At 54.8% G+C, this 18,774-nt stretch overlaps 2 protein-coding genes across 2 annotated transcripts; one reads left to right on the top strand and one right to left on the bottom strand.

The window, feature by feature from the left end:
* The first annotated feature begins 6,851 nt into the window (after nt 1-6,851).
* On the top strand, nt 6,852-11,130 carry TMEM125 (transmembrane protein 125). Its single transcript, XM_056356718.1, has 2 exons — nt 6,852-7,495; nt 7,606-11,130. The coding sequence occupies exon 2, from the start codon at nt 7,918-7,920 to the stop codon at nt 8,578-8,580; it is 663 nt and encodes a 220-aa protein (XP_056212693.1). The 5' UTR covers nt 6,852-7,495; nt 7,606-7,917; the 3' UTR covers nt 8,581-11,130.
* A 2,042-nt stretch (nt 11,131-13,172) lies between these two features.
* Nucleotides 13,173-17,948, bottom strand: C11H1orf210 (chromosome 11 C1orf210 homolog). The gene is made up of 4 exons (XM_056356522.1): nt 17,688-17,948; nt 15,267-15,774; nt 14,446-14,592; nt 13,173-13,968 (listed from the first exon to the last, which is right to left on the bottom strand). The coding sequence occupies exons 1-4, from the start codon at nt 17,772-17,774 to the stop codon at nt 13,604-13,606; spliced, it is 1,107 nt and encodes a 368-aa protein (XP_056212497.1). The 5' UTR covers nt 17,775-17,948; the 3' UTR covers nt 13,173-13,603.
* Nucleotides 17,949-18,774: the final 826 nt, after the last annotated feature.

Raw genomic sequence — 18,774 nt, 5'->3', positions numbered from 1 at the left:
TTAATGTAATTAGCAAATATTTTAGAAACTAGTTCCCTCTTAGATTTTCAGAACACACCCATTTTAATTTGCCAGACTCCTATGTGGTATAATTTTCTCCTCTCTATGTCAGAAACAGAGTTGTAGAAGCCACTGCTTTAATAGATGTGATTTAGAGAAATGGAATCAGTCTTTCTGAAAAAGAAGAACCTTGTCCTATTAAGAGGAAGAAGCATATACAGGTGAAGAATGATTTCTAAGTGGTGATTAATATGCTTAAGAGTATGTCTGGGTGTCACCCTCGTTAGAAAGATTTTAAAGGCAATACAAGGCCTGTCAAACGAAGCCTTGGTAGATACCTGGCCAGCAAGGTTCAAAAGGATTCTGAACTTGGTCTTAAGTGGCTAAGAGGCAGCTAAAACGTTGTTTGTAAGGGAGGACATTGTCAGGCACAGCAGAGTGTTAAACTGGGCTTTATCAGAGACTTGCTGGAAGCAAAATAGATGTACAAGCTTCTTCTGTACTGGGGAAACTAGACCGAGATCAATCTCCCACACACGTGCTGTAGGAATGTTTTCAGAGTTAAGTTGTAACTGGATTATGGCTTTGTATGCTAATGGTCTTCTGAATTCTCTCGGGTGCAAAAAGACACTTTCCACTCCATCGTCTCTTGGTCTGCATTGTCTTGTTTCTCCTTTTGCTACCTCTCCAAAGGAGCTGGTAAGCATCTCATGCTCTTATAAAGTTATAGCACACTTTTAAAATTGAATATATGGCTATCTTTAAAGCTGATTAAGGTTTCCTCTTGGGTGACATGTTTGTTAACTGGCCCAGCTAAAGGACAAGGTTTTCCAGGGTAAGGACAAGCTTATTGTTCAAGGGTGTTTGTAGAGTGAAATCCACCACATCCCATTTGTTGGTTTAGGACAGCAACCACTGGACAGGTGATATTTCACAAGTTCCAAAAGATCTATCAGATTTTACTCAGACAAATTCCTGAAGCTGTCACACTAATTGGTGCCTGTTGTATTGGTGTACCCTAAGCTTCCCTTCCCATTGCCTGCTAAAAAACTAGCATGTGGCTTAATAGCTGAGTCTCCTTTTCCTTTAGTCGGGTGAGAGCTGTTCAGCCCCCTTCTCTTCTTCCTACACCTCCCAGGAGATTTTCCAGCTTCTGAGACTCACAGTAGTGATCCCTTCTGCTGTCATTAAGCCCAGCCACAAAGGATGGGGCATGCACTCAGCCTGTGAGTCCCATTCCCCTGCTGACTTCAGTGTTCCCTGCTGCTCCCTTCTTTTCTCTTCCTCTTTCAAATGAGGCCTTTGCTGTTTTCCTAATTCCTCTCAAAATGGTCACCTTTGTCTTTCCACTACATTACCAGAAAGTCAGCTCTTCTGCAGCTCGGTAGGCTCTGCTGATGCCACTGGCTCCTAGAGAGGGGGGTACCACAGCTGCCTGGTGATGGGGAGATGGCACCACAGTGACATCTCGCCTGACTTAGGTGCCTGTCTGGGCTAACGCCATATACGAAGATCCAGTCCTGATGTGACCTGATGGCCCTAGCCCAGCCAGTGGTGCAGGAGCTACTTAATACTGCACAATACCAAACACTTGCTGTACGTGTCAAATCTTTCCCAGCGCTGCCAGCCTGGCTGCAGGCTTCCTCTCACCTGCTGCCTGGGAGCTGCTCCCTGGCTCGGCTGGGAGGAAATGAGCCACCTTCCAGGATCGGTGCGGTGCGTGGCCAGGTCCTGCCCGGGGAGGGAGGGGTAGTGCCTGCACACCGGCGCAGCGCTGGAGCCTCTCCAAAGCCAGCAGCAGGTTTGCTGAGACGCCACCCTGCCGGGGAATGCACCTGCCCGGGCGAGAGGCGAGAGGCGAGAGGCGAGGGCTCCAACCTGTCGGTGCTGCCTGCGCCGCACCAGGAAGGGCAGCCGGCAGAGGCACCTGTTCCTTGGCAGGCAGTTGCCAGAGGAAGGGAAGAGATTCGCCCCGTGAGTTCGCTCGTTAGCTCGATCCAGTGGAAGGAAAGCCAGGAAAAGCCATTGCTGCCAGCCAGGAGCGGGGAACGGTGCTGGGCTGTCGTGTGTGGGCAGCGTCTGCTGGAGGTGAGTGAAGCCCCCTCCCCGGGACCCGTGCGTGTGCGGGCAGGGCTGGACTTCATCAGGAGATGCTGGCAGGTTTGGGGGTTTCTTCAGACATGCTTCTTAAAAGATCCTGCCTCTTGCCTCCATGTCATTCCTTGCACCACTGTGTTTCCTCTTGGCACGTAAGGCTCAGGAGTTTTTTGTCCCTTTGGGACTCTCAGGCTTCCCTCGGCAGAGGTGCATCAGGACAGGCTCTGTGGGGTCAGGATGATGGATGCCCATTACACAAACAGAGAGGAAGGGGAGCACGAAACTTTATAATGGAGCATACCAAAGCTTTCTAGATTTCTGTGTGCTGACCCTGTTACAAGCCCTCCACCATCCTTACCCCCGGAGCCCCTAGGCTTGGTGAAAGGAAGGAATGGTCCATCATCACTCAGGGCTTTCCTAGGGCTTCCCAAATGATGTCTGGTGGCAGGAGCCCTGGTGGGACAGACAATCACTTCTGGAAAAGCATTATTCCTCTGGCAGGGTAGAGGACAGGCTCTCCCCAGAGCCACAGATTAGTCAGTATAGGTTTGCCTGGGTTTTGAGCAGCCCCAGAAAGGAGTGCTGGGAATTGGTGGTTGATGTAGCAGCCAAAGGAGTGTGGATCTCTTGCTAGGATTTTGGGTGAGACAGACAGATACCACATAGAAGTCCCATTACCCCAATTCCCTATGCATTCCTCTATCTCCACTCCTGAGTTCTCAGAAGAGAGAAGAGCTTCCCACACGTCCCAGGGCAGCAGTGTCCCTGCTCGCAGGGGCACAGGCAGACCTTGAACACTACGACATTCTGAGCTGCTGGGTTGTTTATTAGCAGTAGTTCAGGCTTAAAACAAGATATATAAGCTTCATTCTCTTTGAGCCTACTAGTAAGTTACAATAGAATAGAATATGCTTTAGGAAGCATTTCTTTACCACGAGGGTGGTCAAACACTGGAACAGGCTTTCTAGAGAGGTGGGCGATGCCCCAAGCCTGTCAGTGTTTAGGGGGCATTTGGACAGTGCCTGTAATAATGTGCTTTAACTTGGTCAGCCCTGAATTGCTGTAGGTCCTTTCCAACTGAAATAGTCTGTTCTATTCTATTCTATTTCAGCTGGAAGGGACCTACAATGATCATTTAGTCCAACTGCCGGACCACTTCAGGGCTGACCAAGTTAAAGCACTTGGGGCATCAACCACCTCTCTAGGAAGCCTGTTCCAGTGTTTGACCACCCTCATGATAAAGAAATGCTTCCAAAAGCATTGGAAGTTGGAAAAATCACAGGAACGGACAGAAAATACTTATGCCTGTTCTGGACTAGAGGTTTCTGTGAGGCACAGAGTGGTTGCAAGTCCATCCCAAACAGGCTATGGCCAGACCTGGCCAAGAAACAAATAAGCTGTGATGGACTGGAGAAGCATAGGAAGGAGACAGCTTCTGTTTGAGGTTGCGGGGCTCTGTTGGCTCTCACCTAGATTGCTCATGCGTTGTTTATGTATTGTTATTTTACAGCAAATCTTGCCGGACTCTCCTGGTCTCCACCATGCTCACAAAGTCCACATAGCTGCATAAAACCCCTCCAAGGCTGGAAGCGCTGCAGGAGCCTGTCCCACCCCCAGGCTTCCCCTCCTGAACGCTGTGGGTAAGCAATGTCTCATGGTGTACCCTGGGTTCAGGGAGAGGGGGGAAGTGTATTTCAACAGCCGAGTTGTATGTGGCTCTGAAATGAAAGTGTTAGCATACAGTCCGCGGCCAGTCTGTCAGATATCAGACAGTCAGACATAGAAAGTCTCTAAGTAAATAAATAAATAAATGCATATACCATTCCCAGGTGGTCAGCAGGCATGCGTCTCCCACACCTGCAGACTGGAGTGACCAGAAACCGCTTGATGATGACCTTCAATTCCCAGTTAAATTTTGTCAGAGTAGGAAAAAAACCCTCAACAATGAAAAAGGAAAAACATGGACATTTTTGTTTTCCTGCATTCCCAGTGCTTTCCTGTTCTTCCTCCCCAGCTGCCAGCCAGCAGTGGGGAAGGACAGCCTGTCAATTTTTTTCCTAAAATGTGACCTTCAGTCAGAAAGCACCGTGTGGCTGGGCTGGCCCACGACTCCTTTTTCTCTTGCTAACAAAGAGAGCACTGAAGTTACTGGGTTCAGCAGTAAGTAAATGGTAGAGATTAATGACTTGTGATACACATTATCAAACTGGCTAATCTGATGGGCCAACTGGCTTATGCTCCCAAAGGGTCTGTGTTGTGGTCTAGCCCAGACCAGTGAGAGCAGGTAGCCCAAAGAAGAGCTACATCAGGGGCAACCACTGTGGAGAGGCTGTCCTTCCTCTGGCAGAGCAGGGATCAACATCCCTTCCTTCCGGTCCGATGTGGGCAAACTGATGTGATGCGTGATGCGGAGAAACCAGATCAGCCAAGCTGCTGTGAGATCTAGTTTCACCCCTTTGCACCCCTTTCACCCCTTTAACACACCCAAGCAGTGATGGGTGACAGCCCAGGATAGGGCTCTTTGGTTTAATATATAAAGACAGTCAGATTTTTCTTAACAGGAAGGGAGGCAATGCACTCATGCTTGAGGAATGGGGAACTATATTTAGATTTAAGGAAAAATGTATTCATGGTGAGAATGGTTAAACACTGGAATGACCCCGGAGGGACTGTGGATCCTCCACCCTTGGCAGTATCCAGCACCCGAGTGGATGGGGCCTTGAGCTACTCAGTCTGACTTTGAGGTTAACTCTGCTATAAGCAGGTGAATGCACCAGGTGACCACAAGGTCCCATCCCGCTTGAATTATTCTGTGATTCTAGGAGTAAAAATACTGTTATTAGCAGCACAAACTCTCACAGTCCGGAGAAGGCCAAGCAACTGTGGATGCTTATAGAGCAAAAGTTTATATTCCCAGAACATTTTAAAACAGACACAAAGAAACATGGAGGCATACCTCAGTGGAAGCCTTTGCCCCTTCAAATAATTTCTTTAATAGAGGTAAATATAACACCGGGAAATACATGTTCGTACAAGTCACACCTTATTTTGTTCTGCAGCCAGACGCTCTAACAGTTTTATGTTGCCCCCTGACCTTCTTCTGAGCAAATAAAAATTAAAATGTGTTTAAATGGTTACATTTTTTTAAAGTAACATGAGAATGCAGTGCCGTAGCTTGATTTTTGGGTTGCATTTTCCCTCACTTGGTTTGCACTGTTGTGGTTTGTTGGGTTTTTTTGCTTACTGTTTGACTTACAACTTGTGTGAGCAACTTCGGTCATGCAGCAGAAGGCCACAGACTTTGCACTTCTCCAAGCTTTATGTTTTCTTAGTTCAAAATCTCAATCTAATCTACAAACCTGCTATCTACTAGACTCACCCGTTCACTGGTAAGGACGAGATAAGGCACCTCTGTGCTTGGAGAAGGAAAGGCAGGAGGAAGTAGTGCTTAGGATGGAGCTGGTTTGCGTAGGCTGGGGGAATGTCTCCAGGCTCACCATCTTCTCGCTTCTCCACTTTGAAAGTGCCACGTGACATCCCCACCTTCTTGGGGACCCGTGTCCTGGGCACATGCGGGCAGCACAAGGTATCTTCGGTCCCATGCAAAATCGAGGTAGGTCCCAGCAGGCACAAACCGGCATACTCCGCCACAGCTGGGTTTTTCTCTCTAATTGATGCTTTCTGAGCTAGCCAGGAGCCGCAGATCTGCCACAGGCCACCAAGCCAGCATTCCCTCTGGAGCCCAGGTTTCTGTGTCCTAGCTTGCTCTCTGACCAGGCACGTCACGCACCAGCAGCTGTGCAGAACAGCACAGTGCACAGTCCACATGGCGCGGTGGGTCCCGCGCTTGCAAACCCGCGGTGGTTAAGACTTCCTGGACACGTGCTGCCAGCTGGCAGCATGCCCTGAGCCACGTCCAAAGTGACCTCATGTTCCATCACAGCCTGGGGAGTGACTCAGGAGGAGCTTGGCCTGACACGGTCAGGCAGTGTCTGGTTCGAGCACCCCCACGCTATTGTCCTCCCTCTCCCCCCCACCCTACGTTGGCTTATCCCAGAGGGAGGGGGATTTCGAGGCGTTTGCTCGTAGCAAAGGCATTGCCATCAGGGGATGCGGCGTGTAGAGACTGCCTGAGGGACAGGGAGAGCTGTGGGAGGAGAGATCCCTGGTGTGTGCAGAGCTGCCATGCGTGGAGGTCAGAAATCATCCCCACCCGTCTGCAATGAGCCCGGAGTCCCAGTGCCACGCAGAGCTGGGCACAGAGGCAGAGGGAGTGTGTTTGGCATGGGCTGACGGGCTCCTAGGGGACCATTTCTAGCAGGCAGGGTGCTGCATGGCCACCCCCCCAACCTGGGCAAAGTGACACAGCTCTGACACAGGGGATCTGCATCCGCTCCCATCCCCGCCACGGGCTCCTGTGGGACTGAGCCGTTTGTGTGTGTGGCTGTGACGGGCGAGGGTGCGCCATCCATCCTGGAAGGTGACCAGCGAGGCAGCTTGTGGGTCTCCAGGGTCTGCCCCACGTCTCAAGGGCTCAGCCATACCCAAGATGCTTGTGTGCTGCCTTCCCCAGCAGTCCTTGCATTGGGTACTAGCTGTGCTGGAGGGTCCCTTTGGTGCTGTGGGACCAGCTGGAGCACTCACATGCCAGGGCAGAACATCATATAAGAGCAATGCAAGTGGTTTCCACTCTTGGTGTAAAACTGCACCCAGAGAAGCGCTGAGAGGGGGCAGGACGCTGGGGAGGCGATGAGCCCAGGAAGCCGAGCTGCAGGTTGAGGCAAGGCGCTGTGCTGAGGGGACACCAGCTAAGCAGAGCACCACAGAGCCTTCCAGTGGTGAAGTGCTTCAGGGACCAGCAGGGAAGAGAGCAGAATTGTAGGGTGCCAGGTCCCAGCTGTCTGGGGGCTCTTTCTGGGGAAGTGCTGAGACCACTGGAGATGTAACCTTCAGGTTTCTGTAGGCAACTTGGGAGGGGAACCCACTGGCAGTGCAGAGGTAGGAACATGGCTGAGAACACACAGCAAGGGCAGCTCTTGCTCTTCCAGCAACTGGACTGGAAGGGTTAAGCCCCGGTCCTGACCCCCACCTCCCGCTGTCGTTCTGGGCTGCAGAGCCAGTTGGTGACAAGAGGCTGATGCTGATGAGGGAGCATGTGAAGCCCGAGCTGTGAATGGGGCTTTATCCCAGGAGGGACCTGCCTCTGCTCCATCCCTGCCCTGCTGCCAGCACCAGCTGCAGGCGCAGTGATGTGCCAGTAGCCTCTGAGCTGGGAGGCAGGAAACTCGCCCTTGGGGCAGGCTGAGGTCTCCCTGCAGTGCGTGGAGGTCTCCTGGGAAGACATGCATGGGCAATCTGTGCTCCAACGCATAGGGCCTTTGTGAGGGAGGCAGGAAAGGTCTGCAGGCCAGCCTGGCGCAACCAAGGCCCAGGGTTTGGCGGGGGATTGTTTGGTACAGGGGAGCAGGGTCTCTGTTTAATGATATCTTCTCTTCTTGACTCTTACAGATGAAAGACACAGGAAAGGAAGGACACAGCCCTGGTTGTTCTCTTATGGTGCTGCTCTGGGGATGCTCTACCACGTCCTGCAGCCCTGCCTGAGGGGTGGGCTCAGCCCCAGTGCATGGACCATAGCTCTCCAGGTGGCACTGATGCAGAAAGGAGCTCCACTAGGCTCCAAAGAATGAGACAGAGGCATCCCCGCATAAGAAATGCAGCTGCATTTGCAACTGCTGCTGCCTTGGCTCTGCACTTTGCTGTAAGGGTATAGATTCATCTGTGCAACCGCCCCACTGTGCCCTCCCCACCCAGCCACCCACCATGCCAGAGCTGGCAGAACTGAGCAACCCCCGCACCCCTGCGGACGCGGACCACATCCAGAGGAACATCTTGGAGGAGCATGTGGAGCTTTGGTGGTTCCAGGACCCCAAGAAGTCCATCCTGTGCTATGGGATGGCTGTGGTGCTGATCCTGGCCTGCGGGATTGGGGGCATCATCCTGCTGTACAGCACTAGCAGCCGGTCTGGGGAGTGGCGGCTGGCCGTGGGCACCACGCTTTGCCTCCTGGCCCTGCTTGTGCTGCTGAAGCAGCTGCTGAGCTCTGCAATCCAGGACATGAACTGCATCCGCAGCCGGGATCAGATCGAGCTCCTGAAGAGCGGGGGCTTCTCGGACTGCCTGATGCTGCTGCTCAGCGCCCTGGTGCTGGTGGTCTGTGGGGTTGTGCTCACCATCCTCTCCACCACGACCATGCAGCTCAGCCCCGCGCGGCCACTGGCCAGCATGTTCACCAGTGGGGTTGTCCTCCTGACTGCTGGCAGTGCCATCCTCCTCTCCCTGCTGCTCTACCTGCTCTGCACCTCCTGCCGCCAGGCTGCTCCTCGGAGCCTGGAGACTGGCGACATCCGTGTCTTCACCATCTCCGGCCGCCTTGCTGCGAACAGGCGGCTTCCTCCCACCTCCAGCATGGCCAACCTGATCTGACTCAGGACACCCCTGCATGAGCTTCACTGGATACGACCCATCAGCAGGGCTTGTGCCAGCCTTTCCAGAGCATTGCGGTGTGCCTCGTGCTTCTTCTGGAGATGACTGCTGTTTGCTTTGCCCCAGGCTGACAGCACAGCAGGGACCTGGGGTGCCTGGACAGGCTCCGTGACCTGGAGAGCGCAGCGCTGGCCTGTTGGTGTTTTATTTCCACAAAGCCTTCTGCAACAGCTGCTGCCTGCCCGGCTGTGACCTCTGGGACAGAGTTAAGGTGAGCCTGCCCTTAACCCTGAGGACCCCAGGAGTTGGTTCCTGCGGTTCCCAGAGCTGCGTCGTGTGCTCTCCTGGTCGAAGGGGCTGTGATCGCAGGTGGCATAAATCCACCCTGTGCTCTGTGCACAGCCACCAGCTCCCAAGCAAAGTAGAGCCTTTAGCAGCTAATGAACGGCAGGAATATTCTGCGTGTCAGCAGGAATGCAGCACAAGTGAAGGGAGCTTAGTGGGAGGTACGGCTGCAGGGTTTGCTCCCAAGAAAGCACCAGTGTGTCTGTGGAGGCAAGTGTGGGATTTGCATGGGATTCTGTGTGCCAGAGCCCCAGCATAGCTGGACCTCACATGAAATGCCATTTGTGTTTGCAGTGCCAAGATTTGTTCCAATATTACATTTCTGTAGCCCACCATCTTCTGTGGTGGTTTATCAAAGGGGCGATCACATGGTGTTGGTGTCAGGGCTGAACTGTGTGTTAGGGCTCCGCTATCATGCCAGCGTGCTCCAGCCGTGCCAGCCACAAACAGCAAGGTGCAGTCACTGGGGGATGATGGTGGGATGCCCAGATCCTGGGGCTGCTGCTGTGCCAGGGTGGTGGGAGGGGGGAGCACTGTTGCCCTCTGACAGCACTTTCCCAAGCAGAGGCATCTCTGCTGCCACGGGAGCACTGCAGCTCATCCCAGTCCCTGCACGTTCCCATGCTGTTTGTCTCCCAAATGCTGCAGCTGCTGCCGGGCAGAAAAGTTCTTCTGCTTCAACTTGGCCCTCACCTGGAGCTTTTTTAGTGTTTTCTTTCCACAAAGTGTCTATCACTGAGGTATCTTTCCCAGAGGCAGACTAACAACTCATCCCTGGGAGCTTTTCTTGTGACTTGAGGCTAATTTATCTGTCAAAATTCTCATTTCCTCCATAGACCCATGAACCATTTCACTGCCCTTTCTATCTATAGACACAGATCCTAACCTCCTAACGAAGCTGCTCCTGTGCAACCTTCTCTTCCTTTTCATCTTCCTGTCTCCTCCTATCACCCCCTCGCCTGAGCTGCTCTGCCCTGGAGGTTATTTTAGCTCATTATTTGCTAAGTTCCCTCTGTAATGGGACAAGACTGAGCTATTATTTTTTGGTGCCTGGTAGCGAATTTATTTGGAAGAGGACAGTAGCTCATTCCCTTAGTAACAGCTTGAATCACTGGCTATGTTACACCTGGAGGCAGTGTCAGAGTTCAGCATCAGTGAACCCCACCAGGTATATGCTGGACAATGAGGACTTCATCCCTTTGCAGCTCCAGACCACACCATCCCGATGCACTCAGATAACACGAGGGTAATTCTGCATTCATCCACTCTTGCCCTGCACCTGCTGGCTTTCCTTACCCTAAAGACCTGGTTTGTTTTCTCCAAAGTATGGGAACATCATTTTGGCTTCTCTTTCTGTACCTCTGTTACTTCTACATTTTCATCTGCCACTTTCATATTATCCATAAATTTTATTAAACTGCTGTTCCTCCTGCCTCCTCATCTGCCCAAGAGTTCAGAGGGTGTTACTAAGCTCAGGTCCTTCTGTGCTAAACCCTCTGCAAAGGAAAAAGGCACCCTTCGCCTCCAGGCTGTTTGACTGTGGGTCCAGCGGGGACCCCTGTGCATACACTGGGAGGGACAGGCCAGAGCTGACAGTTTTGCACCGTCACTGTTACTGCTGCTCTACACGTCTGTGTCAGTGCGCGTGCAGAGCTGCACCACCTCTGCCCACATCAGTGCTTTAGTAGTTACTCCCAGCTCCCCCAACCTGCACGTGTGGACAGGCCACAGCTGCCTGCACACCAGCTGCTTTGCACATCTGGGCATTTCTGTGAAGATGCGTGACTGTGCCTAGCTCACAGCTCTGCACTGCCTGCATGGCAATGCATCTTCCCCTTCGTAGCCCCTCCAAAATGTGCCCCAAGTATCCATGAATTGTGCCAGAAAAGGATGCTGGTGGGCTGCGTCAGCAACCCAAGGAAGGAACGGCTGAGGACAAGCTGTTCCTGAAGGTGGTGGCTTGGGTGCCCGGATGGACAGCCCGCACTGCCCCAGTCACTGACTCATCTCTGCAGCAGCGGTACTGGTTTGTTCCTTTCTTGGTTCCTATGTTGTGCGTGGAAATACATAATAAAGTGTTACAGAAGTCGACCACGTTGAAGGCTGATGCTTGAGCGTCAGCCTCTCTGTGAAGCGCGAAGTGGCAGGACTATGCAGAGCTGGCCTCTGCTCAGGCTGAGCCCAGGGCAGAAATCACGACAGCCCAGGTTCCCTCCTGTGGCCATGGTTTTGGCTCACCAGCTAGTGTGGCAATGCCACCCCAGTCCCCAGATGCATGTACTTATTTCCTGATACACAACTCCCACCTCCAGATGCGCATGCATCTCCCTCTGCTTAAGGACAGGGAAGGCATAGCTGGTCCCCCTTACCACTGCTCTGTGAACCTAAGACCTTGCTGTGCCCCTGAAAGATGCTCGTGTGGAGCACGCAAACCTCCTGAATGTGTCAGTGCTGGCTGGTTTGTTTATAGAGAAGCTGTTTCGCCCTGTGGTGGGGCCGAGCCTTGAGCCTTGCGGCAGCAGCTGCTGCCTGCAACAAGCCTGGAACCAGTCTGCCTGCATACCTGCTGCTGCTCCCGTCCACCAGCCTCAACCGTGGCCCTTCCAGCAGCTCCCTGGGGGGACACCCCTGGAGAAAGCTTCTCCTTTTCTCCTCTGACGCCCTTGTACTCCCAGCTCTGCAAGCCAGATGCATTACCCCCCATGCAAGCTGCCAGGCTCCTGCCCGCTTGCACTGGGGCTGCCTGGAGAAGGGTCAGAGGGGCGGCCATGGGACCTGGGCCCCCTGCATGCCAGAAAAACAGCCACATCTGCTCAGTTAAAGAATAAATGGGTGGGCCTCCCAGCACGGTCAAAGGAGACAAGCAACCCACCACTAGGCACTGCAGGACAAGAGCCAGCAAGATCCTGGATAAATAAGCCTGGGCAGCTGTTCTTTTAATCTCAAAATTTTAAGACATCGCTGAGACCAAAAGTAAAATAATGCATCTAGCAGTTCACGTGATTGAAAAGCCCAGAAAACACCCTCCAAAAGATAACCAAAATGCATTTTCCCAGCCCTCAGATTTGTCTCCTATCTTACCTGAAAGATATCGTGAATTTCCAAAAATTACAGCATATATTCCAATTTCACAGGTAACTGTTAACATGAGCCCAGAAGGCAAAACATGAGGCAGTGACTGCAAAAGTAAAGGTCGGTTTAGAAATACAGCATTGAAGAGTGAAAACTGGCTGACCACTGAAACAAGCCAGCAGGTTTTCCTCCTGCTCTTCATGACTTCAAATGGCACGTTCCCTCTCTGGAAGGTGCTTTAAGTCACTGGCCTGTATCACCTATCCAACACCTAACCCAGTCGTCCCCTTTGGTTTACATTCTGTGATGTGTATTATTTACTTTTGTACACACTGTGCTCTATAAATAGCTTAATGTGTAGGGAAAGAGAAAGGCAGTTACAGTGACATGGGGGTTTGAAGGAGATTCAAGCATTAGCTGTGCGGCAGGGCTGCAGAAATGCTGTCGCTTCATGCTTTGAAGCATGACAGAGAGATTCCCGTGCTATCAGGGACGGTAATGACCAGGCTGTGCCCTGGGAAATCTTCCCAGCTGGATGGTACCAGTCTTGTGAATCACTTACTAAGGAGCTGAATGCCACTGCTGCTCTCTGCTTTTAACTCCAGCATGACCCACACAGGCATGACCGGCTACAGCAGAAACAGCTTGCAGTTACCTATGTCTCATGTGCTGTTTGTCGTACCACAAAGATGACAGGAATGCAAAAATTATAATGTGCGTATAACTCCACGGGTAGAGATACAGATGGGACTCTGTAATGGGTGCCAGGGACAGGGCTGTCTCGCCCCAGCGCACGTGCCTGCCTGACGCCACAACTAGTGCTGCCAAGTTTGCTCAGCTGTGCTGAGCTGACATGGGAAAGGTAAGTGCCCTTCTAGCATGTCTTGCTGGAGAGGGAAAAGAGAGAAGGGACATGGCGGGAAGTAACACTGGAGAGATATGCACAGAAACCCTGCAACGACACACCAGGGCTGCCTGCGCCACAGCAGGTGACAGATTTGATGCACAAGAGCACTCTATGCCACGGACCTGTCCTCTCACCGCTGCGGTTAACAACGTATGCATTTATGGTCCTTGAAAGCACATGCAAAAGAAGTTGCACCGCAGCTATGGGCTGGGGGTCTTCTCCCAGCACCACTGCTAGGATAGCCCCAACAAACCATCACAGGCAGCAGCAGGGTTAAATCATGTTTAATCACATCCTGGAGTGACACAACATTGAGGGACAGAGCAGGGCTGGGTCTGGTCTTGTGGGTCAGTGGGGCTGGTGCCTGAGATACCGTAGGAAGCACAAGGTCGGTCACCTCTTCCCACCCCACCAGGCTGCCTGGACACAAAAGGCACATTCTCTTCATCTTCAGCGTCCAAGCAGGGCTGGGAGAGCCGCAGAGGGTCCATTGTCCCTGCCTCATGCTGAGGCACCGTGGATCTGGCTGCCTTCAGCCTCCATCACCACTCCGAGCCTTTCTCTCCCCTCCTTTCCGCTCCTTTCCTCCTGCCCCCAGCCACGTGGGGCCAACAGCCAAGGGAAAGTGGGAAAGAGCAGGAAGGGGATGGAGGCAGGGGGGACAGCAAATGCCGCAGCGGTGGTGGCTGGGCTGCAGGCTCAGATGGAGAGGTGGGACTCCCGCTCCTCTTCCCCTGGCAGCTGCTCACTTGGCTGGATGTAATTGTCCTCAATGAAGCCATCATCATCCTCAGCTTGCAGGTCGGCAGCACCAGGCATGGGGTGTCTCTCGCAGGCCCCCCGGCCTGAGGAGACCCTGTCCCAGCCGCTGCCATCCTCCATCGGGCTGCCTCCGATCGAGCTGGTTTCGGGCAGCGGCCGGTGGCGGTAGCTGGCGAAGTTCTTGTGGAAGAGCTTGCATTTGGCACCCAGTGCAATCAGGATGGAGATGACAATTGCTGCCACCAGGAAGCCCACGAGGTACGGCCAGCTCCTTCCCCCCTTCCCGGCAGGTGGTGTGGTGGCTGCGGCACAGGAAAGGCACATCAGGGCATGGCCGCTCAGCCTGCAGCGTGTCTGGTGCTTCTCAGCAGCCAGCCACATGCGTGCTTGCAGCATGCAGCCAGCGCTGGATTGCTTTCGTTAGGAGCAATATAAATGCTCTTCACCAGAGTGTGTGAGCACTGTGGGGAAAACTGCCAGATGGCTGTCTGATACTGGTGTCCATCACCGTGGCGTCTGCGCTCCGTACGGCTTTGTGGCATCTGCGAACTTTTCTGTTGCAAAGCCAGCAAACACCTCCAGGTGGTGGCCACTCTCCCCACCAAGCCACCACTGGAGGCCACCCTTCCCACCAAGCCACTGCACCAGCGGTGGCCAGGCAGCCTGAGCACCTGGGACTGTGGGGCAGAGCAGGGGGTCTCTGCCTGCGGTCCCCTCTGGGGTAGCAGGGGCAGGAGGGAGATAGACCTTACAGAGGCCGCTGCGGCTCCACAACTTACCGTTGCTGTGGGTCACTGGGATCTGCCGCGCCGTGCTGACCCCCCGAGGAAACCGCTGCTTCATCCGGCAGCCGAGGTCCCGGGGATGCAGGGCAGCGAGCTCCCGGCCCCGCAGCCCCGGGGGCGACGCGCAGGTCACCTGCACAGCTGGGAGACACATGGACTAAAGTGAGATGGGGGGTCTTTGCCCATCCCCTCCCCAGTTTAGAGAAGACAATCCCCACTTTCTCCTGGGTTAAATGGGACACATTGCAAGGTGCTCCTGGCCCTGCCCTGCAGCCTCACTGGCCCTCAGGATATTGTAAGGCACAACCAAAGAAAAGATTCCCTGACCAGGGACCTATGTGTGACTGTGATGAGCAGGCTCTTTTTAACTGGATAATGCCAAATTCATGGATACTGATAGAAACCCCACTGTCGCAGGACTGCTCTTGCCTGGGAGCTGGGCTCAGAGGGTTGGCCTGATCCAGCTCCACTGGAAGAGCTGCCAAGTGGTCAGCAGCTCTTGAAAATGTGGTCACTCCACTTAGATATATATAGGTGAATTTAGGGGCTGAAGTGTATGTGCAGCCCCTTTCCCAGAGAAGTGGCTACATTATCCTGCTGCCATTCCTAGAAATCTTTGGTATGTTTGGCATGTAACTGCAAGCAAGGAACAGAGACATCACCTTTCAGTTTGCTGTCCCTCAGCAGGGTGGGAAAGGGTGGAGAACCATTTGAGAGCCTGCCCAGGGGCTGGAGCGAAAGGATTGAGCCGGACATCTGCACCCAGGGTTCCTCCTGCCCAACACCTCTCCTGCCACCTACTGCCATCTGCTCACCTTGCCTGCGCTGTAGCCACTGCTGCAGAGGGTATGCGGTGCAGTTGCAGCCCCAGGGGTTCCCTTCCAGCCGGACCTGTGGGACTGCCTCCATCAGCTCCAGGCTCAAAGCGTCCACAGAGACCAGCACATTGTGCTGTAGGTCCAGATGGAAAAGAGCCTTCAGCGGCAGGAAGAAAGGGACCTCAAGCTCTTGCAGACTGTTGTTTCTTAGGAGCAGTGTGTGCAAGTTTCCCAAGCCCTTGAAAGAGTCCGTGTGGAGGTAGGCAATGCTGCAGCTACTCAGGTCCAGCAGACGCAGTGCCTCGAGGTTGGAGAACACTGCTGGGCTCAGCACCAGCAGGGCATTGCTAGAGAGGTTGAGGGAGCGCAGTGAAGGGAAATGCATCAAGAGAGTCCTGTGACGGGGCATGACCAAGGAGTTGAAGGAGAGGTCCAAACTGGTGATGTTGCTTGGAAGAGAACTTGGAGAGTGCAGGAGGCTCTTCCTGCTGCAGTCAGCCCGTCCCTGGGAAAAGACCTGCTGTCTGAGATAGACTATCCATGCTGGAGAGGACCTCTACACTGAGACTCCCCAGAAATTCATATGTCTTAACTGATTATCCTTGCAGAGTTTAAAAAAGCAAAGACACAAACAAGTTTAAAAAACACATGAGCTGCTGGTTTGGTGTGGACAAAGATAAATGGACAAAGATGAGCAGGACAGCCCAGGACTGAGAGCAGCAAACTGAAGGAGTAAAGGAGGAGCATAGGGAGCTGCACGGAAACCCAAACAGACAAGGTGGGTGCAGAGGGACCAGGTTGTCACCCTCTTGTCCTCCCTTACAGGGCAGTTGTCATATGGGGTCACCTTGCAGAAGGCCTTCCTCTTCCTTCCCCCGATCCCCACCTCCAGCCCCTGGGGAGCTCTTGCATGATACAGGGGCATCCTCCCAGCTGGGGCAGGGAAGTGGTCGAGACCCCTGCCCGCTGTGACAGCAGGCAGGCAGGCAGCTGGGCTGCTGAGTGGTGGGCACCCGCACCAGGCACCCATGTCAAGAGCTGCTCCCCAGGGCCTGTGCAGGATATAGCAGCATGCCTCCAGCCCTCCTGCATTTCTAAGGAGGCACTACAAGCAGCAGCAGCTTAGTGCAGGCTGGCTGTGGCTATACTACTAAACAAAACAGACCAGGGACCATTTGCTGCCCCAAAAGACCAGCAGCATATGCTGGATGGGTCGATCAACCCAGATGGATGGACTTCTTTCCCGAAAAACAGGGTGGCCAAATTCAAGTTGCTTTTGAGGAGCAGTCCCCAGCATGTATTACTTCTGCCTGGGCTTTATGTGGGGAAGGGCCAGCTGCCCAAACTGAAGCTGCCAGAGAGCAGGTCAGCAGTTTAGGTTTGATTGGGCAGGCACGGGCTCCTGCTGTGTTTGAGCCCCGCAGGCAGAGATGCCATGCTGGAAGTTCACTGTGGTCTATAGTCCCAGGTTTCTACAGCTGGCTGCTTTCCAGCTAGCTGGCCTTTCCATTTCTTTGCCTCTCGCATGATCACATCTCTTTTCATTCTCCTGTATCCGGCCCTGCTGTCCCGGCTTGCTAGAGGAACAGATGTGCACTTATAAACCTGGGCTGCCGAGGATGGGGTTATAATGGAGCCAACCCATGCGGGCACCACACAGATCCTGTCTCAAGCTCAAAGAGGGCTGGGCGCGGGGAGGCTGGGGAAAACAGTGCAAACCTTTGGAGGGAGTATCTGAGAGCTGGATGGGCAGCGCTGCCCTGTGCCATCCACAGCAGCCGCTTTTCCTGCCTCCCCCTGGCTCCCCTCCATGCAGCCCAGCTGCAGGCTGCAGTGCGTGTCCCGGTGGGATGAATTAGTTACAATTCCTGCTGCTCCTCGCTAGGCGCTCAGGGATCCTGATCCCATGGTTGCCCTGACCCTGGCTTCAGTCACTGCACCACCACGCACCGGAGAAGGGAGTGAGGGGTTGGGAGCCCCTCAGGGATGTGCCTGGGTGCTGCTCGCCATGCACCCCTTATGGGTGGCTGTGTTATGGCTGCAGCCAAGAGGCCCCCGGAGCCAGACATGCTGTGGCTCAGACAAAGCCGTGCCAGCCCTGCCCTGCGCCGGCGGACAGGCTGGACAGCCTGACGTGGTCAGGGGCTGCGGGGCTGGGAGTGAGACAGCCAGGCTCCAGCAGTGGGTGAGCCACCCCGGTGGCTAGTGGCCACTGGCACAGCGCATCTCGCAGTCAACTCCGCTTGCTCCTGTGGGGTTTCATTGCTCGTCATCTCTGGCGTGGTGCGGAGCAGGAGCTGCCTGCCAGGGCCCGCTGCCCCGCAGGCGCAGGCTGCCGCCACCCCGGCTGTGTCGGAGCGGGGTGCCCCTGCCTGCCCCCGGCTGCTGCCCACACCGCAGCCCCCTTGGCCCCCCTACCTGGTGGTTGAGGCTGCAGGGGTGTCCCATCACCACTGACCAGGCGCCGAGGAGGCTGCAGATCCCGAGCAGGCAGGCAGGAGCCATTTGGCTCCAGGAAACTGCCGGGCAGAAAAACAAGTCTCAGGGAAAGCTGGGAAGGCAGCGGAGCCGGCCGTGCCGGGCGAGGTGTGGCTGCGGCTGCACGTCCCGGGGCCCCCAGCGAGCCCCGCGCCCCGGCCGCACGGCCCCGCAGACCACCCGCACCTGGGAGCCGGTGCGGCCGCCGCTGAGGCCCCCGCTGCCGCCCGAGGCCGGCGTGCGGGTGAAAGGTGGCGGTGTGGGTTACACATTAACTGCCGCGCCCCGCCACCTCCCACCTGCTGCCTCCTGGGCCACCACCGACTGCCAGCACCTGCCCGGTGACCGCGAGGTGCCGCGGGGGGCACCTTGGTGGGAGAGAGCACCAGGAGGGGCTGGGGGGCTGGGAGGGGGCACCCCTGTGCCATCCACCATGAGGCGGCCGGGCTCGAGGGGAGCGGCCGAGACCGGCCCCAGTGCTGTACCCCGGCCCCACGCACCCAGGGCAGGGCAAGCCTCGGCCAGAGGAGCTGGGGCTGAGGCAGCAGGAAAGTTTGCTGCAGGAGAATAAATCTTGCTGGGATTCAGGTGGAAGAGGATTAAAATGTGCAGCAAATGGGCAGGTCCCTGGGCCTGGCAGTGGCTCCTCGGTGTTGGCTTTCCAGCACTGGGGAGTCACCAATAAAAAAGTGACCTCCCTGAGCAGCACCCGGTGCTCCTGGGAAGGTCCCTGAGGATGGGGGAGCCCCCCACCAGACCTCATCAGCAGTGGCCTCTGCTAGCCCTGCTGTAGAGTCACTGAAAATCTGGGAAATCGTGTCAGAGCAGCATCTTGTGGGTGTTTGCTGGCACGTGGTCAGGTAGGACACGCTCCTGTGCCCATGTGCTTCATGCCGGAGTGGGTGAGTGGGCAAGGGCTGGCAGACCCACGGCCTGGGCAGGGGAGGTGCTGGCAGCGCCCGCTCCCAGCTTTGCCGCTGCAGCAGGAGGGAGCCTCAAGCTCTCTGCTCCCTGCTCCCCATTCCCA

This window comes from Falco biarmicus, chromosome 11 (assembly GCF_023638135.1).
Source record: "Falco biarmicus isolate bFalBia1 chromosome 11, bFalBia1.pri, whole genome shotgun sequence".
NCBI classification, from domain to species: domain Eukaryota; kingdom Metazoa; phylum Chordata; class Aves; order Falconiformes; family Falconidae; genus Falco; species Falco biarmicus.
Note: the sequence above shows the minus strand (reverse complement) of the source record. Positions and strands in the feature narration are given on the sequence as shown.